Source organism: Podarcis pityusensis (genome assembly GCF_964106645.2).
Source record: "Podarcis pityusensis genome assembly, chromosome: 10".
NCBI lineage: Eukaryota > Metazoa > Chordata > Lepidosauria > Squamata > Lacertidae > Podarcis > Podarcis pityusensis.
Genome location: NC_138035.1, coordinates 51013664 through 51032313, shown reverse-complemented (window position 1 = coordinate 51032313; position 18650 = coordinate 51013664). Strand labels below are relative to the sequence as shown.

Here is an 18650-nt window from a genome sequence, read left to right as displayed (position 1 = left end):
CAGTTAACTGCTCAAAATCCCGTGGTATGACTTAGTCCTTATTTTAAATATCTTTGTGGGTGATATTAGTATAGCTGCCATTTTTTCCTCTACCAATGCTTTACTGGAGTTGACAGTATTTGGTTTAATTGTTAGGTTGCAATAATGCTGATCCATTAAGATGAATGGGGCATTTGTCACAGACTTGAATGGAATGAGGATTGTACCTTTAGCTGGTATTTGGCTTCAACAGTAGGCATCACAAAGAAAATAGAATTGTACTATATGCTATACATTCCAAATACCTGAGAACTTGTTATGAAATAGTGTCTAAATTCAATGTAATATTAATATTTGGGGTTTCTGGCAAGTCCAACAACCAGAACACTTCTGAAAGACAAAACTCTCTACCTATGTGGAGACAAAGTGGCACAGAGCAATGACTTCCTGATGTGGAAAAAGCAGGACACTTGAACAAGGACCACTAGGAGCACTAGAAATCTAAACTAGATCCCCCTAAAGTTAATGAGCTCTACTTCCTAGATAGCTTCTTGCATGAGAGTTTCAATGATGCAACAGAGGTTTCCTTTAACATATAGTATGGGCATTCATTTTGAAGTATTTGGGCAATCGTCGTATACTTCCGTGTGTGTATGTGTGTATATGCACAACTGAATAAAAAAACCCCTATAATATACAAAATTAATTTGTTTTCATAGTACATAGATGAGAGGTAGGATCGCTAACATTAGGTTCAGAACAATGGTGGTTTTCCTTATGTGATTACTTGCTTTTAGCCACAATAGACGTTAACTTTGCTAAGCATGTGCCAGGGAGATTTCTGGAGCTGAGCTGCTGCGTCTGTGTAAGTACCAAAAATGTGATGTGAAAAGAGGACAGGAGCACAATGAAGAAAGCTACAGGAACTGTATCAGCAGAAAGTATATTGATATGCACCTATCTGAGATAGATCTGGGGACAAATATAATGCCTGGCAGGGTTTTGCAAAGTTGATCAGTTGCCATCCTAAACCAACTTACTAGAGAGTAAGTCCCAGTGAACCTAGAGGGATTTAAAGATGATTAAATATATTTAGGATTATGCTGGACATTGTATATTTCAACACCTTCCGTGCTTTCTAACGTAACTGATCGAGCCAGCTTAGCAAATGTGAACTCTTTGTTTTGTACAGTAATAAGGATCTTAAGGGACCACAGAGCCTAGGACTTGCCAATCAGAAGGTCGGCGGTTCAAATCCCTGCAACGGGGTGAGCTCCTGTTGCTCGGTCCCTGCTCCTGCCAACCTAGCAGTTCGAAAGCACGTCAAAGTGCAAGTAGATAAATAGGTACCACTCCAGCGGGAAGGTAAAACGGCGTTTCTGTGCGCTGCTCTGGTTCGCCAGAAGCGGCTTAGTCATGCTGGCCACATGACCCGGAAGCTGTACACCGGCTCCCTCGGCCAATAAAGCGAGATGAGTGCCACAACCCCAGAGTCGGCCACGACTGGACCTAATGGACAGGAGTCAGTCCAAGGAACTTAACTTATTCATTTAATAAACAACTTTACAAAAAGCCAGTTCAAGTTCTCTTCTTCTTTTTGCCAGGGGGTTGGGTGAGAATGCTCTAGTGCAAGTGAAATGTGCACAAGGGGAGCGCCTTCACAGGGCGATCACATGTATAGTAGCTCAGTTGGTGAGAGTGCGGTGCCTATAACACCAAGGTTGCAAGTTAAATCCCCATATGGGACAGCTGCATATTCTTGCAATGCGGGGGGTTGGACTAGATGATCCTCAGGGTCTCTTCGAACTCTACAATTCTATGATTCTAATGGAATCATAGTAGCAAGCCCTACCCCCTTGGCCTCCATGCAGCCATGTGCCTATCTGTTTGGTTTCTATGTGCATACAGACTGTGCAGAGAGAGCCCGAACCTGCAGTTTGGGACTTTTTTGCAGGGTTGGTTTGCATATAGGGCCTTGTTTCAGAGTCTCAGTGTTGCCCCAAGGAGGACCCTGATTCAGATGATACTCCAGTGTCACACTTAAGGGAAGTCCTCTGTACATTTGGCCTGAGGTTGTGGCTCTTCCATCAGTGCCAAGTAGTGGGGGCTGCCCCCCCCAAATTTGCAATCAAAGGGCCAATCCCCCCCCAAAAAAGTTCCACAGTGGCCTTGCTGATTCTCTGCTATTTTCTCTGCAGGTCCCAATCCCCAGCAGAACAGGATACAGACTGTTAAAGAAACATGCCCAGGCTGGAGCAGGCTACATCCCCAGGTACATTCACTATACATTCAGCCAGTGTGATCAGAGTGCTAGGAAGCTGCAAGAAACCCCGGATCTCAGAGAAATGTATTTATATGCTATGTGCATTTGTAATCACGTTTGCCATGTTCATGTCACTCGTTGCAGTTTTATGTGTGCGCATAAAACACCAAGGGGTCCGTTTTCCTTTTAAATGGGCGAAATGGCCTTAAGAATGTGCCCAGCAATCTGTGGCAGCTTTGCAGGAGGTTGTGGGTGTGGCAAGAAGCAGAGTTGCCGATTAACATAGAAGGAGGAGTAGGAATTCAGAGTAGACAAACACTGCAGAGTTGAAAGGATTGAGGAAATAACAGCACCTTCAATATAATTCTTAAGGATTTCTTCTTCTTCTTCTTCTTCTTCTTCTTCTTCTTCTTCTTCTTCTTCTTCTTCTTCTTCGTCTTCTTCTTCTTCTTCTTCTCTCTTTTTCTCTCTAGTTCATTTGAAGTTGAAGACCAGTGTTTCCATTAGGAATGCATTTCCCACAGAATCCTCCACATCTTCCATATATCTTAGTATCATCCTGGAAAGAACAGAAAATCACTTCATGAGAAGCATGGACTCATAGCTGCCTTGGAAGCAACAGCACCCCCTCGCTGCAGCGATGCACAAGTTGTCTGAGAACCAGGAATCATGGGAAGGAGATGAATCAAGGACCTGCACGTCCTCTCCTTCTGTGCCATGTGGCAGGCAGCTACAAATCACTCCCCCCGCCCCAGCCGCCCTGCCTTAAAACAGGACTGCTTCTTCCAGATGTCTGCTGCCACTTTCCTTGTTCTCTTCATTAAGAGGTTTTCTGAGATTAAGTCTTTACAGCCTCTTCTTCTTCTTCTTTTAAATGCCTGACGCTTTCCAACTCCTTAGTACAGTGGTACCTCGGGTTACATACGCTTCAGGTTACATATGCTTCAGGTTACAGACTCCGGTAACCCAGAAATAGTGCTTCAGGTTAAGAACTTTACTTCAGGATGAGAATCATGCTCCGGCGGCGCAGCAGCAGCAGGAGGCCCCATTAGCTAAAGTGGTGCTTCAGGTTAAGAACAGTTTCAGGTTAAGAACGGACCTCCGGAACGAATTAAGTACTTAACCCGAGGTACCACTGTACCTGACTCAAGGTTCCTTTGCTGCTAATTGAAGCAACTGGAGCAAACACCCCATCCCTGCAAATAATCATTGGTGCAAACAGACTTACTTGAGATTTGTGTATCTGAACTGTAACGTAATTTCCCTGAGCGATCCACTTTGCCGTAGGGGATAACCTCAGCCCAGTGCCTGCCAAATTGATGCCAAACTGCCCCTTTTCAAGTGGAGAGAGGAAAACAGATAGATCGGCTTTAGAGCATGGCTAGAAATATTGCAAATATTTGTGCAGGTGTGCCAAGAAATGAACAGCAGAAGCGTCAATAAAAGAAAGATGAGACAAGGAGGGCTGAGGTGGGGTGGAGAGAGTATGGGGCAGCATCACAAAAGAGGAGTTAAGAGGGATGGGGGGCGTGATATAGCAAACAGCACAGTGACACGTAATCGATTTAGAAAATCTTTCTGCTCTAACTACCAGTTGGTTGAAAAGCAGATTTTAGCTCCAGAAACGCTGTTGTATCACCTAGTGAGGAGAAATGTCACACGGTTCCTACCCAAAAATGAAGAAACAAGCAACTTAGAAGGCAAATTTCGAGACCATGTATATAAGGCCCTTAGTAGTTCCTCCTTCCTTCCTTTAATTTCTTTCTCTCTCTTTGTGTGTGTGTGTGTGTGTGTGAGTGAGTGAGTGAGAGAGAGAGAGAGAGTCAGCTGTATGTGCGAGTGTCAGATGGGCAGAGACATTGTCAGGTATGTGTGTGTGCTTTTGTTAAGTGTGTCAAGGGGTGTGTGTGCATGCATGGTCATCTGTCCAGCATTGCACATTTTTGCAATATGCAATGCCCCCAGCCCATCTTCAACAGGCACCAGTCGCTACCACGTTAGATATTTGAAATAATAATAATATGTACCCCACCCATCTGAGTGGGTTATCCTAGGCACTCTGTGTAGCTTCCAGCATATATAAAAACATAATAAAACATTACATATTAAAAAGCTTCCCTATACAGGGCTGCCTTCTAAAAGTTGCATCCTAAATAAAACCCTAAAGTTGGGGAACCTGCCATGGATTAAGGCAGTGTTTTTCAACCAGTGTGCCATGGCACCCTGGGGTCCCTTGAATGATGGCCAGGAGTGCTGTGGGCAACACTGGCCTCTGTCCCTCCTTCCTTCCCTCCCTCCTCTGATGCCTTCTCACGTCTCTGCCTCCCGAAGGCCTGCACAGCTGTTTGTTGCAGCAGCCCTGGCTACAAGCTCAGCAGGCAAATGGTGCCTCTGGGGCTGGTCAGGGGAGAGGAGAGGAGAGGAGGCTGAGAGAACACTCTGCAAGGGAGGATGTTCGAAAAGGGGCTGCCAGCTCTGCAGGCAAGGGACTTCTGAGGTCTGGAGCACATATCCCTACAGGGGAGCCACAGAAAGAATGTAGTTGGTCAAGGGAGCCATGGACTCAAAAAGGTTGAAAACTTCTGGATTAGGTCAATGCCTCTGTCGTACCACTCTGAAAAAGACTGCCTTGACTCCAACCTAAAGCACAATTGCTGAAGAGAAGTTGTGAGATCACAAGAGGGCAGTGTTGCATTGCAGACTCCAGATGCAACGGGTCGGAAGGGAGGGGGGGGGGTCTACAAGAAGTGTCGAGACAAAGGAAGAGTGAAAGAGCAGGTGAACAGAAAGAGGGGGTTTCAAGAAAAGAGGGGAAAGGGTAAAAAAAGAGAAAGAAACAGGAACAAAACACCTCATGGGATTTGGGTACTGATTTCTGCCAGACACTAGGAAAATTCTCACATCTCTACAGTGCTTGCCAATGGCTGAAAATCCCTCACACTTGCTTGGGAATGTGCCCCATCAAATGCAATGAATGGCAAGCCAAATTCTACAGTCCTTCTGATCATTGGAGTCACTGAACATTTGAAAACAGATAAAATGTGAGAAACCAGCTGAAGATGAGGCCGAAATGAAATAAAAAGGGAGCAAGCAAGAAAAGAGGGATATTTGGGTATTTAAAGATTTCAACAAAATCAACTATATATCTTGGAAAGTTGTTTGTTCACCCCTAGTTTGGACACTTCTGGACATATTGGAATCACATTTGGTTCTGAGATCAAAGAGTTTGTTTGTTGTCCAGTTGGACACAATTTTCAAACAAGTTGGCAAACTTGACTTTCAAATCTTCCGTGATATTAACCAAATACGGCATAATGGCTCCTAAGATCAAGGGGGAAGGTTTTCGTCTATGTTTGGATACAGTTGGACGCCATTTTGACTCAAGATGGCAGACCGAGCCTTTCAAAACTACACTGATTTCAAAACTGCACTATTCTTTCGATTTCTTAGAGTTCCTGAGCAACACTGGGTATGAGGCTGCTAATACTTAATGGACTGGAAAAAAATGCATGACAAAGGAAAACTGAGTCCCATCTCTATCCCTGACACGTACCTGTGGGCATCTAGCAGCGCTGTAACAGTCTCCAGCTGTGGCAAAAGGAACGGGTTTCCCAAGTATGGTATGAGCAAAACGGAAGTCGGTGGCTAGCAAGCAAAAGTGAAAGCTTGTTATGGCCAGCAAAACTAGTTTAATTCTTGATTCGTGCCCGCCCCATGGAAGGTAAGGTAAAGAACCCCTGGACAGTTAAGTCCAGTCAAAAATGACTGTGGGGTTGCGGCACTCATCTCACTTTCAGGCCGAGGGAGCCAGCGTTTATCCACAAACAGCTTTCCGGGTCATGTGGCCAGCATGACTAAACAGCTTCTGGCTCAACGGGACACCGTGATGAGTGCCAGAGAGCATGGAAACACTGCTTATCTTCCAGCCGCAGTGGTACCTATTTATCTACTTGCACTGGTGTGCTGCTAGGTTGGCAGGAGATGGGACAAAGCAACGGGAGCTCACTCTGTTGTGGGGATTTGAACCGCCAACCTTCTGATTAGCAAGCCCAAGAGGCTCAGTGGTTTAGACCACAGCGCCACCCGCATCCCCGTGGAAGAAAGGGTGGATGAAGATCTACATTGGGAACAAGGAGGGGAATAAAGGTCTACAATGGGAGCAAGGGTGGGAGTGGAAGACCAGCAGCACCTCTTATACACCAAGACGCTGCTGTAGAGGCAGCATGGGGAGGCTGCCAGGGAGGAGGCAGAGCTGGTCTCTAAGGAAAGTGCCAAAGTTGTTGCTCCTACCTCAGCAGCAGCAGTAGCAGCAACATCAGGCAGTGCATTCCCTGGAGGCCAGATCGCTGCCCCTGTGGATCCTGCCGTCTGAGGCAGTTGCCTCAGCTTGCCTCATGGGTGGACCAGCCCTGCCCTGCGCCTTCAGAACTCTGAGTTGGTGGAGGCCTAAGTGCATGGCAAACATGGAACTACACCACTCTGTTTCTCTCCCCCCCCCCCAGTTCCCTTAAAGCATCTAGTTTAAGGGCTGCAACAGACATGGCCACGAAAGTGCTTGATTAGGTCTCAGGTCTCTTTAAACTTTTGCAAATAGCAACCACCGTGGGGCGCTCTCTCTCTCTCTCTCTCTCTCTGTGTGTGTGTGTGTGTGTGTGTGTGTGTGTGTCAGGACATCTCAGGACAACAGGGGAGGGAAAAAATATAACCCTTTCAAAGAGCTATTTCCCCACTGAAAATGGCCTTTCTGAAGTTGCTATCACCCTATCAGGGCAGGGATAGCCTTGGCTGCAGTAATCTATGGCCTGGGAAGCTCAGTACTGTACTGAATTGCTACAAGGAGCTTTATGTGGGTCTGCCTTTGCAGACTGTTTGGGAAAGCTGCACTGGTTGCCTCTGCATATCCAATACAAAGGACTGGTTTTGACCTATAAAGCTCTGTCCATCCCAATAGATATTTGGAGCACCTCTCCTGACATGAACCTACTTGGATCCTGCCGTCTTCATGTGATGCCCACTGCCCCCTCTGAGGGAGGTTGGGAGGGTAGCAAAAAGGGAGAGCTCTTTCCACTGTCATTCCCCTTGTGATGTTGACATTAGTGCCATTAGGAAAACCATAAAAGCCTCATTTCTGCCTTAATCTGGATTGTGGTTGCTATTTGCAAAAGTTGAGAGAGAGCAGAGATCGGATGACAAATCTCTAGCATCCCACTGAGTTTGGCCTTTGCACAGAATGAGAAGAGAGAACAATATGCTTTGGAGAGAGGCCACACATACAAGCTCACCTCTTGATAGGAGCATCACACCATAATGATGTGCGCATGCGAAAACCTATCACAAATCAAACCCCACCAAGAAGATATTTCATAAAATCTCACATCACCTCCAATATATCATTATGTAATGAAAGACGGGGGGGGGGGGGATAGACTTTTTCTTTCAAAAGGGCACTACTGGGAATACAATTTGTGTTTCCAACAGTCACTCAGTCATTGCAAAACACAGTATTATTACATAAAGACTCACTTTTAATCTCCAAAGAACTGAGGTCAATTCTTATTTTCCTAAAAATGGTGTAGCCAGCTGCAGGGTAGTCATCCCTGCACATGCAGTCTTGCCGTCTGCTTCCATTAAAAGGACACTCATATGGATTTTGCAGCCTACAAATAAGCGTTCTTTAGTTTTTGCTTTCATCACAGCAAAGTGCTATTCCATATTAAAAGCCTGAAGAGAGTGAAAACTAATGAGGTTAAATTATGCAACACGGAGGCTTGTGTAAACGCCTACAGATTTGCAGCTGAAAGCTGTGAAAACATTCCAGGAACGCTAAACATCTTTTAAGTCCTGTTGATATTATGGAGAGAGGTGTAAGCATGTCCTTAACTCTCACATTAAAAATAAATAGGATTTAGAAATTAACTTTGGCTGGATCATGCCCAGCATACGGAGCCACTGCAGATGCAATGCTTAGAAATAAGCCATGCTCAGGTTGTGAGTTTTGGTAGAGCTCTGGCCAAATAATAGCATGAATTATGGGGGTTGGAGTTTGCTCCAGATGAATTCTGAAACTATTGCACATGCTCAGTTTGGAGCATGCAGGGTGCCACCATTTTAGATGGCTGTCCAACATGTCCAGGTAGCCTGCATCTCGAATGTGCACAAGTGCAGAGTTGCCTTTTTATGTTCTGAATTAATGTTGAAGAACCTAGGAATAGCATTTCCTAGGTTCCTCAACATTAATTCAGAACATAAAAAGAAACAGACATATCATTCTGCAACTTACATATGAATACAGTATATCTACAAATAAAGAAAGGTTAAAAAATTAAAAATCACAGTACCTATATCCATATACTTCTGAAAAGTTATCTGCTTCTCCTTTAGCCAGTGTTAAATATTCTTTGGGATCCTCTAGCCACATGTCTGAACAAAAAATCTACAACAGAAACATAGAATTCCTTTAGAAAAAGATGCATTTCCTCCACATATCTCCCCTCTCAGATAAAAGGAGTAACAATACCTTTATCTTTCTTCCTTTAATGTTTAGCAAATATTCCCCATCCTTTCTAATCTTTTTTCTGATCTGGATTTCTTTGCAGCTGGTTATCATCTCACCTAAAAATAGACGTGTCAGGTAATTTTGTGTGTGTGTGTGAATGAAGCATTCCATTGTATCCATTGCACATATCTGAATTACTTACAGTCTTTCGCATGGCAAATCCTTCTAGCTGCAGGTTTCAAATGTGACAGACACAAGTCACTGGGTGAGCCACTTTGGGTCATGCATTCTACTCTTCTTCCTGCCGTTCCCTTTCCACAAGGTGCTGAACACTTAAACAGAGATCATAGAAATAATTTAGACAACAACAAACAAGTCAAAGTGGAGGCCACAATTCCTTCCTGGGCTGAAGCATCTTAACCCTGCTGAGTCAATACTCACCTGACTCCACTTCCCCACATTCCATGATGCGGCAAGTGGACATGCCACAACATTACATTTATTCATCAGTGGTGACTGAGCCAGTGGGCAATTTCTGTATGCTATTTTTCGAAGGCTGTTGGTATGGCTGTTCCAGGCATTGTGGGCTTCTACACAGTATGAGGTCTTCTGCTGGTTCTCAAGATAACAACCAGCTGGACACTAAAATAATATAATTACTGTCACAAAGGGCACATGAAGTTAATTGTTATTATACTTGTGAGTCGAGGACCTGCCACCCGCTTGAGGATAAGAAAGACACAAGAACAAAGTATATAAAAATTCCTATCAGGCCCCTTGGACAACCAAGGCAACCAACCACAGGTCCATAGCAAGGTCAAAAACATGGAAATGAACTAAAGGGAGGATGGGTGGGTGATCCGACGAAACCCAGCAGTGCAATGAGAGGGCAATGCTGCCGCTGCCACTGCTGCATTTGAGCAGCTAAACCCCACCCCCTCAGCTTCTGCCTGATTGGTTGGTTGCCAGGGGGTGCGGCACGGCAGCTGGGACAGCAGACGCAGGGGCCAGAACACCCCCTGCCGAGACGGGAAATGGCTCTCGCTCACAACTCCTCCCTGGAGTTGTGGAAGGAGGAGAGGCTTTATTGCAACCTTGTTCTATGCATGTTTCCTAGAAGGAGGTCCCCATTTCAATGAGCTTACTCCCAAGAAAGTAGGCATAGGATTTTATCTCTTGGTAGCTCCACCTCCCTCAGAAATTCAGAGAGGCAGCTGCTTTGCAGAAGACAGTTTTTGTGTGGCTGTCCCTAAAATCTTTAGGCCACAAAATACAAAACTTTTTCAACAGAAAGAGATGTTCATGTTGGGAAAAGCAGCTCCAAGGCCTGTACCCCATAATAAAAGCAAACTGAATTGGTGGAAGCTGAGAGAATTCAATGAATGTTTTTGAACTGTTGGTAAGAGAGACTGTTTGTACTCCCATGCTTTTTTTAAAATGCACCTGCTGTTTTCAGGTATAAAATCAGACACCTGGTCACAAATGCACATATACATACCTGTGAGGAGTCAACTGTAATGACAATATATTTACAGGAAGCCAGTTTGCATTTCTTGCTGGATGGAGGTTTCGCGCCAGGATCACAGAGTCTTTCATTTACTTGGATCCCGTTTTCATCCACACACCTCACCTTGCGGTATGTTTCCCTTTTTTGACACGACAAGGAACACTGAAGATGACAAGAACAAATCCTGTAAGATAGACTACATTTCTGAAGCTGAGTTTTTTTTCCAGAGAAGCTCGTCCCAAATGTGGCCACTCTGAAAGCAAGTGGAATTCTGTAGCTACTTGTTTATATTAAAGCTTTATATATGATATTAAGTGGTAGGTGCTAAGAGTAACATTTCAGGGTGGGCATCTCATGGAAGCTACATGTTTCATGTCTGCCCTAGTGGAGAGCTGTTCAAGTTGTTCCTCAATCAGGCATTTGGATTTTCCACACTGGGTGATATATAATATGGCTATTTCACAGAAGACCAAGAGTCAACGGAATAAGGAAGTTCACATCAAAATCACTTCTTGTTCCCTGTGTGTCATCATGCCATTCAAAGCCACTCAGAGTTGTAAAGGAAAATGTATCACTGTTTTGATTTCCCCATTTACACTATTGGGGCACCCTATTAATGCAGCCATAGAGTCATACATCATAAAGCAACCTTCAGATCTTTCTTCAACAGATCGCCTTTGATCCTTAAAACGTGTGTGTCAGTAGCGTTACCACCCACCTCACTTTACGGGCATCTTCATTGGCAGGGACTGAAGTAGACAAACTGGAAATACGTGGGCAAACAGCAGAATGCACAAATAATACACATATGGGAACGGTGTTGCATGTCACCGTTGAAAACTATGACAGTCTTCCCACTGCAAATATTTTTTAACAAGTAGGGTAACTGCAGCCAAACCTGCAGACATCTGTAACTGGTTTAAATAAGCTCAAGCAAGAAGCTTATTTCTTGGCCATACTTACATCTTGCCATTCGTCAGTCAGCCAGTGATACTGTACACAGGCAGGCAACCAACAAGGCCTCTTACTAGGTGGTTGCATCAGATAATTACACAGCACTTCATCAACTCTACCGCTGCCTCTCAGCCTACAGTAAACATCCCGGTGTTGAACTCCTTCTCCACAGGTCACGGAACACTGAAATAAATAAATGTGCACACACAGGCACAGAAAAACCAGGAAAATGAGTGAATGAGACATAACAGGGCAATCCAAACAATATCTGCACAGAGAAAAGCCCTGATGAGCTCAAGGGTGCTTAACCCAAGTATGTATTGTTAGGAATACGACATTCATACTTTTTAATAGTCACTAACTCTGCTAGGGTATACGTACTCTAAAATAAATCAGTGGGGTTTACACCCAGGTAAGTTGGAGACAGGACTGCAGCCTACCTACTTACCTTGGAGTAAGTCCTGTTAAACTCAGAATGACACTTATGAGTAGGCAAGTATAGGTCTTTGCTACTGCAGCACAGGAAATCTTGCTCTATTAGTGGAAGGCAATTGTCAGTTGTGAGCCATTGCACCCACAAGCCATATATGGGGAAATATATCAATGTCATTTTCTCTCAGTTTCCCATTTTTCCGATTTTAAGTTTAGATTTCCACATCAGTTCATGGTGTCTCCTAGAATCCACTTTTTGTGTGCAATTTTGCCCAATATCTACATTTTTTTGCAAAGCAGCTTTCCCTAGTATAATGCATTTTATGTTATTTTCAGTAAAATATATGCACCTATATGCACATTGTACCCTGGCTTGTGCATCTTTGTACACAATACTTGGCCAAAGAACTGCATTGCAAAATTCAGGGAAGTGTGAATTGTGAAGGATGGCTGAACCTCAGTTTGCAGATCATTTTGGGAAAGGTGGATTAAGTTCACCTTTAAATGCAGGCTGAATCAAATTTATCTCCCATCCCTTGTTGTGTAGGCAAAAGTGGAGAGTTCCGGCACTGGAAAACCACAACAGATGGTTGTTAGCATGTATTGTCGGTCACGAGCTGTGCAGGCTTATATGGAGGGCTGAAAAGCAACTGAGCAAATGTACTCTTTATTTCCTACCCCTCGTACATGGCATTCATGTAACTGGTAAAGAGGGAATTTATTCACATGCTGATGTCACTTGTCTTCTCTCTCACACAGAAATCAAAGGCCACATGCTTTCAAGCAGCTTCATCTTACCATTGCCAATGTTTTCCAGACTTCAAAAATGACTGAATCATATTTAGCCATTATTGCCTCCACCCTTTCATTGCATATTTGTTTCATATTTTTTTAAAGTCATACTCTCCTCTGCAGCCTTTTAATGTTAATTCTCCATGGCACATTTCCTAAAATGTGTGCCTCTTGAAAAGGCAGAATATATAGCCTTCTTGTACGTGAGTGAAAAAAGCACATACCACAACTTGTTTCCATTAACTTTATTTGAAAATCGCAGATGGGGAGCTGGAGTTTCTATTCTCCAGACTCATTTGTACCGTAACTATTAACTTTATGGTGATCTGTATGTAAGCATGAAAGGAGAGCAGATCCTCTATACGTGTTTTGCTTTGTAGTCATCTCCATCAATTGCATTCGCTGACGCAAGGCACATCCCTCCACAGAATATTAATTAACTTCAGAACTGCATTGACACAATGCGGCACAATGAAAAATGATGTGTAATAATTTAGGACACATATATGACCGCATATATGGCCACTGGTCCCATCACCTCCTGGCAAATAGAAGGGGAAGAAATGGAGGCAGTGAGAGATTTTACTTTCTTGGGCTCCATGATCACTGCAGATGGTGACAGCAGCCACAAAATTAAAAGAAGGCTGATCGCCAAAGAATTGATGCTTTTGAATTACGGTGCTGGAGGAGACTCTTGAGAGTCCCATGGACTGCAAGAAGATCAAACCTATCCATTCTTAGGAAATCAGCCCTGAGTGCTCACTGGAAGGACAGATCCTGAAGCTGAGGCTCCAATACTTTGGCCACCTCATGAGAAGAGAAGACTCCCTGGAAAAGACCCTGATGCTGGGAAAGATGGAGGGCACAAGGAGAAGAGGACGACAGAGGACGAGATGGCTGGACAGTGTTCTCAAAGCTACCAGCATGAGTTTGATCAAACTGCAGGAGGCAGTGGAAGACAGAAGTGCCTGGCGTGCTCTGGTCCATGGGGTCACGAAGAGTCGGACACGACTAAACGACTAAACAACAACAAATGACCGCATTGTCCTAATCATAAAGGAAGGGCTGTAGATCAATAGTAGAACATCTTCTTCCCATGCAGAAGGCCCCAGTTTGTATCTCTGGCATCTCCAAGGTAGGACTGAGAGAGACCTGAGACTATCCTGGTGATGATTCAGTATAATGTAGCTTCCTAAGGTCCTATTATGCTTTCACCACATGTTAAGAGAGACTAAAATGAGATGGATGGAAGGGGATGATTGTAGCAGGCTTGCACAGCTTATGGCGTCTCAAACTGGCGACAGCTCTTGAGCCAAATATTGTGGCCTGCTTGGTGTCTGACAACCCATGCCAGCCCAGGCAGAACCCCAAATTCAAGAGGCCTTATTGAGCGGCTGGTAAGTTACTGTCTATTGTTGGCTCACTGTGTTCAGCCCAGTGGTGTGCAAATTGTGCATTTCTGAATTATAGCAACGGTGGTCCAATGTGTTCAGAATCAACCTGTGGCTAGCCTAGTATCACAGATTTGCCACTTTTGTGAAATATTTCTGAATAACCGGAACCACACAATACAAGAGAATACTGCCTAGTGAAGGCTAAGCACTTAAAAACCTCATTGATTTCAATGGGAGAGTTAAAATCCAGTCAAATCCTGTGTTTACTCAGGATTCTTCAATGGGGCTTATTTCCATGTGACTATTGTGTCCAGATAATGGCCTAAGAAAATTAAATGCTGTAGCAAAACTGGATTGGTACCCCAACTTGGAAGTGTCTTAAATTCTTATTAAGAATGTATTTGTCCCCCGCCCCCAACATTTCCCAAGTGTTATTTTTTAGATTGCACTGCTTGGTGGTTTTTTGTATTTTGTTCCTTGAGTTTCATTGAAAGTTTGTATTTTCAGTTAATTTGTATTCCATTTTATGTTCCTGTTGTTTTACCTTGTAAAACTCTAAGAGCTTTTTAATATATTAATTGGTCTATAAACTGATTAAACAAACAAACAAACAAACAAACAAACAAATAAATAAATAACAACTGTCATTAGACAGTAGATTGGACCATACGAGCCAAACTCTACTGGGTGCACCACAGTACAAAAAAGTTAGGTACTATATTTCATTGCAGAAGGTATGACCTTCTCTCTGCTGCAGAACTGTATCGTGACTTGCCTGCAAGACTAAAAAATACCTCATTCCACCTGTTGGCCTTCCATCCAGGACATCGGGCAGCTCTGCAAACTTTGTGGGTTCGAGGCTTCTTTAAATGCTGGCACATATTATCACCTAGTTTAATTTGGAAGTTGTTAACGCAATATATGTCGCGATCCTTTACACCCTTCCCACAGGATACAGAGCACTGTAAAAGAAAGAAGAATCAAACGTTCTCAGCTGTTTGACTTTAGGATGACATTTTCATAGCAGAAGCATGGCCAATTATTGGTGCAAATATTGCATGGCAAATAAATGCTACTATGCTGAATCAGGTCCATTTGGGCCACAATCATAACCCTCTTAAGGGAGAGGGCCCTATTGAAGATATTGGCACTTACTCGTGAACAAACATTCATAGGGTTCTACTGTGTGGTCAGCCATGTGAGTCTTGAAGTTCTCAAACAGGACATGTTGGCCAGTGATGCAGTTACACAATTTTGGAGTCCAGACTTAACAGTCTTACAGAGAATCTCTCTGTGTTGCTTTGCTTACTTTGAAGTCAGCCCTGCAGTGTTTGGTGGTCCCCCTGCTCACTCTGCTAAGTGGGTCCTCCTCCGATTCTACCATCAAGTCCTGCCCTGGCACCACCACTGATGTTGACAGTGACCACGTCCTGCTCTTTGTTCCCATGGCCTGGCACCCAAACATTCCATTTTGCTTACATGCTTAATAGCATGTTGATGTATCTATCCTCTGTGTGACCATCCATCCCTGTATGATTCTTTACTCTGATTCTCACCAGTCTTATAGCGGTGGGAGGAAATCTTACTGGAAAGTCAGGTGGAGTTAATACCAGAGCTGGTCAGTACCAGAGCACCCTACGAGGCCCTATCACTAACAATTATCTTTCTGTTTTCTGTTGCCCTGATCTGCCCTGGGCTTGGCAGACATTTAAATTTACCACATTGGCAGTGACACTACTACATGGTGGGCCATAATGGGAACTTAAAATAGCAGTTAGACCCAAATGCTCAGGGCAGCTAAAATAAGTCGGCAGTTGCCTGCTCATTTGTAGTTGTGTTTAAGATTTACCTACTTCAGCAGCCTTACTTTCCCCAAAGCAAAAATTAATACAGTACTTATTTTCAGCAAATGGAAACATTTCTAAGGCTACTGACTGAGACTTGCATTTTACATCGCTGTATCTAGCAGGATGTCTCATATTTCTATGGAACTTACATATAGATTGTATGGTGGAACTTGCCTATAGTTTTACTGAAAAGTAGGATTTACTTCATTGTATATACAGTTAGGACTAGGGATGTCAGTGTATTTGTTTTCTTATGCTAAATTTTCAAACACTACAGGCTTTGTATTCTGTTACACTTTGAGGGTATTCTAATGAGGGGGAAAGACCCATGCGAAGGATATTTGATATTTCCTGCAAGGTATTCTTTTCTCTTATCCGAGCCCTTGAGCATGAGGCGACAGAGAACCTGCCACTTTTGCAAACCTTATCATTATAAAGGCATTTCAAAGAGCCAGTTCTGGAAGGATTAAGTATCAAAGGACCCCAGTGATAAGCTCCACATTAAAGTCTTTACACTGTAAACAGAACTTGATAAATGGTGGCACTTAAGTAAGGCAGGTGTTTGAAAAAGACACAACGTATTTCCTATTGTCTCAAAAGGCTCATCTTTTTTCTTTTTTAAAAAAAGTTCACTTATACTGTAAGGCAGATCTAATCATTTAATTTCTTTATCTGAAGTACCAACATGAAAACAGATCCAGTGTCAGTGTATTAGGCTGTCCCCTCCTTCCTCAGCGGTTTCCATTTCCGCAGTATGAGCTATTCCTCACCAGACCCTTTACTTCCATTTTTCCTCTGTTTCCGAGGTCTGCGGTTTCCAAACAATATTCACCGAAGGCAACAGTGTTAAGGTAAGAATGTTGTTCTTTTCTTTACTTTCATAGCAAGGAAACATGCCTGGTCTACTCAGTGATTAATAATAAAAAATTAAGGGTGCAATCCAGCCACAGCTAAGCAAGTCCTTTTTTCAGCAGGAATTCACCAGAGTTCAGTTCCTGCGCCTCTCTGGTGGGCACCATTGACATTATAAGAGAGCAAAGGAGGCGTTCATCGTGAGTTCCGGCACCTCTTTTTCCAGAAAAACAGCACTGCTTTAAAAGCACCATCAGTTTCAATGGAATAATTAAGCCAGTGCTGAACTCTCCCCATTTGAAATCTACAGGATTTGCATTAGAAGGATAATGCTTAGAGTGCCAATATAAAAAAGCAGACGGCTGCTCATTAGTAATTCATACAGCGGCTTGTTATAAATGTATTGTTTGAAATGTAAAGATATAAATGCTTTAATTGTGACCTGCTGAATCCCTCAAATGTATAACGACAGCATGCAAATGCTCTGAAATAAAACCAATGCTGTCTTTGATCAAATGGGCACCAGTTTTGCTTGCAAGGAATATGGGGAATATTTTGCTGTTTACAAAATGCTCATTTTAAGTTGTGCTTGTATAGAATAACACAGAACAGGACGCAGACAATATATACTATAGAAGATGGTGTTTGTGCAAGTGTGTTTTATGAAGTCACTGTAGTAGGTTTAGCTTCTTAAGAGGATTTCTTGATAATGGTCAATGAAGTGTCAATTAATGTACAATAAAATAATGACAAAACAGACGAGAGTATAGAGTGGAAGTTAGTAATTCAGAAAGGATAAAGGAAAAAACATTAGCTGTACACTAGTAATGGAAGGAAAGCAACAAGAAGTGCAGCAGCTGTGGAAAAAATATTAGGAGTGGGGAAAGTACCAAATGTATGATTTTAAAAAAAGTATTCCTTGGCCTAGTTTGATAATGTGACACTGCTTATAAAAAGTTTCAAAACATACATGCACTCTACTGAATGGGCAAGCAGATTCATCTGCCTTAGATAAAGCAACTGGTCTATTGCGACAGGCTGATGCCTGAAACATATTGGGAATTAAAATTATCTCTTTGTCTACTCCACAGATGGTGCCAGAGGGCAGGATCCATCAAAGTTGTTCTGTCAGCACAAGAACTCTAGAGCAGATTTGGGAGAGGCATGGGGTGTGAGGAGAGGAGAGGGAGGAAAGTTCTGTTGTGAAGACGGAAATCTTTGTGCCAGCGGAATGACTTCACTGGATACTGCTCATGGTTTTTACATATATAAAGAGCCCTTAAGTGTTAAGACACTTATTTGCTCTAGATGAAAAAGCTGAAGGCCAAAGACTCATACTCCAGTGTTGTTCTCTACTGAATTTTACTAAAATCTATGGGATTTGTTCCTTACACATAACTGTGCCCGACTGTGTCTCGCCATTATTAACTTTGCACTAGTGATGGGTGAGCCTCCTCTGCCTCGGTTCACTTCAGGTTGGCTTGGAAAGAAATTGAGTTATCTCCTCCCAAATAGGGTCCACTCCCAACCTCGTAGTCACTCAAACTTATCTTCCGCCGGTACCTCAAAATCCCCCCCCCCACTTATCAGGTGGCAGTTCAAATAATAATAATAATAATAATAATAATAATAATAATAATAATTTATTATTTATACCTCACCCATTTGGCTGGGTTTCCCAGCCACTCTGGGCGGCTTCCAACAAAATATTAAAATACAATAGTCTATTAAACATTAAAAGTTTCCCTAAACAGGGCTGCCTTCAGATGTCTTCTAAAAGTCTGGTCATTGTTTTTCTCTTTGACATCTGGTGGGAGGGCGTTCCACAGGGAGGGCGCCACTACCGAGAAGGTCCTCTGCCTGGTTCCCTGTAACTTGGCTTCTCGCAGCAAGGGAACTGCCAGAATGTACATTAAGCCATAGGGAGACTGATGGAAGGGATGCCTTTCCTTCCTATTGCTCTTCTCTTGATACTTTTGTGTGATATGTAGCAGGGCACCAGACCAACCAAAAGGAGCCTTTGGGGATGTAGTCTGCATCTATTTGTAGCCATGGCCTAGGGGCAGCACATTTTCCAGGGCCCACTTTGCCTGGGTTGGCATATTGCTACACCCCATGGAGAGGGAGGCCTCTC

General features: G+C 43.3%; 1 protein-coding gene across 5 annotated transcripts in view; it reads right to left on the bottom strand.

Annotated features, from left to right (window-relative positions):
• Nucleotides 1-1206: 1206 nt before the first annotated feature.
• ADAMTS20 (ADAM metallopeptidase with thrombospondin type 1 motif 20) overlaps nt 1207-18650 on the bottom strand; it is an 82291-nt gene continuing 64847 nt past the window's right edge. For 4 of the 5 annotated variants that reach the window (XM_081022243.1, XM_081022244.1, XM_081022246.1 and 1 more), the window contains 11 exons: nt 14612-14779; nt 11209-11382; nt 10237-10407; nt 9180-9380; nt 8941-9070; nt 8760-8854; nt 8581-8675; nt 7766-7899; nt 5796-5887; nt 3471-3575; nt 1208-2801 (listed from right to left, as the gene is read on the bottom strand). In XM_081022243.1, the coding sequence (XP_080878369.1) occupies nt 2712-2801; nt 3471-3575; nt 5796-5887; nt 7766-7899; nt 8581-8675; nt 8760-8854; nt 8941-9070; nt 9180-9380; nt 10237-10407; nt 11209-11382; nt 14612-14779 (1455 nt within the window). In that variant the 3' untranslated portion in view covers nt 1208-2711. Of the gene's footprint in view, nt 2802-3470; nt 3576-5795; nt 5888-7765; nt 7900-8580; nt 8676-8759; nt 8855-8940; nt 9071-9179; nt 9381-10236; nt 10408-11208; nt 11383-14611; nt 14780-18650 lie in introns of all 5 variants that reach the window. The other variant, XM_081022245.1, reaches the window with a different exon arrangement.